The 3685-nt window shown below is 42.3% G+C and overlaps 1 protein-coding gene across 1 annotated transcript in view; it reads right to left on the bottom strand.

Annotated features, from left to right (window-relative positions):
- Positions 1-2747: 2747 nt before the first annotated feature.
- The window catches only part of EGR3 (early growth response 3), a 1866-nt gene continuing 928 nt past the window's right edge, over positions 2748-3685 (bottom strand). Inside the window, exons 2-3 of the mRNA XM_009635795.2 lie at positions 3429-3580; positions 2748-3281 (exon numbers count right to left, since the gene is read on the bottom strand). Of these exons, the coding sequence (XP_009634090.1) occupies positions 2748-3281; positions 3429-3580 (686 nt within the window). The remainder of the gene's footprint in view (positions 3282-3428; positions 3581-3685) is intronic.

Here is a 3685-nt window from a genome sequence, read left to right on the forward strand (position 1 = left end):
CAGCAAAAACCCCCTCTCCGCTCTGTACCTGGGACGATTTGGCCGGCGAAAGGCGCGGAGGCATTACCGGCTGAAGCGGCGCGATCCTCTTTCGCCCACCGTTATCCGACAGACGCAACCCGGCGAAAGCCGCCGGCAAAATGGTGACGGGGTCAAGGCGACGGCACGAGCGGGGAAAAATAAGACGCAAGGTCAAGGGCAAACCAAGGACGTGGTGGTTTTGGGGGGGGCTGCGGGGTGCACCCCGTCCCCGCGTGGCTGGGCAAAGGGGGGGACGTGAGGACGGAGCCGGTCGCCTTCGGGGTCACCCAGCGTCCTGGCCAGCCGGTCTCACCACGCCGTCCTGCGAACAGAACTGAAGGAGAGGGGGGGCTGAGAAAAGGTTGGGTTATTTAAAAAAAAAAATAAAATAAAAATAAAATCATACAAAAAAAAAAAAAAGAATCATTTCAGAAAATACAACATTACCAAAAAAATGTACAAACAGGTTTCAAAGTCGCCCGTGAAGCGGCACAGCGCCCACCGTCCTACACATTTCAAGCCATTTTAACACCCCCCCCTTACATATTAGAAACTTCTTTTTTTTTTTTTTCCAAACCAATATAGACCTTTCTTAAGCAAGGTAAAATAAAGATATTTACTACAGCTTTTGATTGTCAGCAAACACAATATATTTACTGCATTAGCATTTGCTCACAGTGCAAATGGTACAACAATACATCAGTTCAATATTTCTGATTTTTTCCCTTAAAAATGCTGTATGCATTAACTATCATATTTGCATTACAACATGACAAATGAGCAAATGAAATGTGTGTGAAAATTATCACCTTTTCACAATATCAAGCATAATTTTTTTTTTAACCTTAGTATAAGGTACTATAAATCCAAGAAATAAAAACATCCACAAAATATATTACATCTGGTATGATTTTTTTTTTCTCTAAGTACTCAACTTTATACAAAAGTCTTTCAAAAAATATCATTCCCTTAGGTTTGTGTGGTTAAACCTGATTGTGGTTTGTTTTTTTTTTTTGTTCCTTTCGGTTCACATAAATTAGACTGCATTCTTTCTCTTCTCTTTATTTTTTGTACGTTTTTAATGTGTGTTTTTTTTTTTTTTTTCACATGCAGACATCAAACCTGGATAGCACGACCTTTTGGCAACAAAGATTTTTTTTTTTTTTAAGTCATTATTATTTTTGCTTAGTTTAGCTTAAATGTCTGAGCACAGTTTTATTAAAACAAAAGAAGAAAAAAATCAGAGCAGTCATGCAATGACATGCACATACCAGAAGGAGAAAGGAAAAAAAAAAAAATAATAAAATAGAGGACTAATTGATTTTTCTCCTCCGTAGTTGGTTGGTTGTTTTTAAAGTGACCAAATAAAATAAAATAAAAATATCTCACATTATAAAAAGTATTCAGCAAAATACTGGGCTGTTTTTTTTCTGCATTTCTGTAAAGAATTTCCCTTCTACTGGAAAAAAAAAAAAAAAAAAAAAAAAAGATAGACTATCACTAATGAAACAACCTCTGTAAGCATTAACAAGAAAAATGCATCTTAAATGAAAACATCTACGGACTAAAAGTATTAGACTTGCAAGTCTAGGTGCACATTTCAACCTGTACCCTTCATATGCAATGGTTCTGCCTTGTTCCACTATTGTGAACATAATTAAATATTTTGATATGCAGAAGGTATTGCACTCAATATGAGATAAATCAGGAAGTACATAATTCACCTGGATTTTAGTGATTGCCTAGAGACTAATTTTTATGACCTGATTGCTTACAGTGCAAACAAGCAAGGTAAAGTGCCAATCAGTGTACATATATATATATGCATATATATGTGTGTTGTATATATAAGACTAAATAATAAATTGATACACAATCAGAAGAGTGTGAATGACTATGACTGGCAAAAAAGGAGACAGAGGGAATGGGAATAAAAAGGGAGAATTCTTCAAGAAAAGTTTTTATGTAGGATATCTATACAACTACAGTGAAAAGGATGACAGCTTTTGTTAAATGCCTATGCTTGTTTCAGGGACCAATAATGACAGCAATTAGAAATAAGGAAAACCCTAGAGGGTTTTAAGGTAAGATGAAGTAAGGTAACTACTGCTATAAATGGGAAGATTCATAAAGAAAAAAACTAAAGATATCAGGTAAAAATCCATAGCTGGTGTTGTTAAGGATAATATGAATCAGTTTTTATAGTATATTAGATACAAAATGAATCTTAGGCTTGATATGAGCAATATAATAGGTGGAGATGGTAAAATTGCTAGCAGTGATGTAGAAAATGCAGAAGTGCTGAATAAATATTCTTTCCTTTACTTGGAAGAATGGGGATAATACACTAATATAAAGTACTTTCTGGTCCATTAGTAACTGGAAAGAATAAAATGAACTACAGGCCAACCTTTAAAAATCTACAGGTCCCAATAACTCCCAGTCAAGAACCCTAAAATAGTGTGGCAGGTACCTCTGTGGCCTACTGATGATAATTAATAATATAAATTGAATACTGGCTACAGTGTAGGATGTTGAACGAATGAGAATACTGTGTTAGTGCTCAAAGAAGGCAAGTGGAAAGCTGGGCTGCCTAATCTGATAGTACTAACAGGCAAAAGTGATGCAGGATTTGATTTTTAAATGGAAGAATGCTTATACAGTCAGTAAGAAGGGATGCGATTTTATGGAAATCATGACCTATCAAACAGATCTGATTCTATATTTTACAGGTGTGTGTGTTTCATTGATAAAATTAGCTGTAGGTACTCTGAGATTTCTGTTACACATTTGACACTGCTGAATAACTGTTTAAGAATTAGGGGCAGCCCCCCGAAACCTGGGTGGATCTGCTTGTCCTTGAAGGCCTTGATGGTCTCCAGCGGGGTGATGGGGGGTGGGTTGACGCGGATGGGGTCCAAGCTCTGGAAGGGTTTGTGCTCCGTGATGGTGCCCATGTCGTTGGGGTGGTGGTAGAGGTTATAGTCTGGGATCATGGGGAAGAGGTTGCTGTCCAAGGCGGGCTTGGCCGCCTGGTAATCCTGGGGGGAGTAGGTGAGGCCGGGGTTGTTCTGGGGGTCGTGGAAGGAGACGGGCTCCGGGTAGAGGTCACTGCAGGAGGAGTAGGGCGGCAGCGCGGGGTACATCTGGTCCACCTCGCCCTGCGGCGGTCCCATGCTGCCCGCCGAGCTCTGCGTGCTGGTGAGCGCGCCCGAGGACGGCGGCACCCCCAGGATGCCCGCGCTCATCAGGCTGATGATGTTGTCCTGGCACCAGTTGGAGGGCGAGTCAAAAGCGAATTTCCCCAGGTAGGTGACAGTCTTATGCTGCCCGGAGCTCTGCGTGCTGGTGAGCGCGCCCGAGGACGGCGGCACCCCCAGGATGCCCGCGCTCATCAGGCTGATGATGTTGTCCTGGCACCAGTTGGAGGGCGAGTCAAAAGCGAATTTCCCCAGGTAGGTGACAGTCTTGTTGCCCGGGGCGGGTTGAAAAGTCCCCGAATAGGAGGACAGTTCCTGACCGGCCTTTTCGTTCGCTAAGCCAATGTCCATAACATTATCTGCAAAGTGCGAGAGAAGCGGGGCAGGGTGAGCCCGGGAGGGCCGCGCCGCCCCGGGGAGGGGGGATGCACCGGGGATGCACCGGGGATGCACCGGGGACGCGG

The sequence above is a fragment of the Egretta garzetta genome, unplaced genomic scaffold, assembly GCF_000687185.1.
Source record: "Egretta garzetta isolate BGI_Z169 unplaced genomic scaffold, ASM68718v1 scaffold233, whole genome shotgun sequence".
Taxonomy (NCBI): Eukaryota; Metazoa; Chordata; class Aves; order Pelecaniformes; family Ardeidae; genus Egretta; species Egretta garzetta.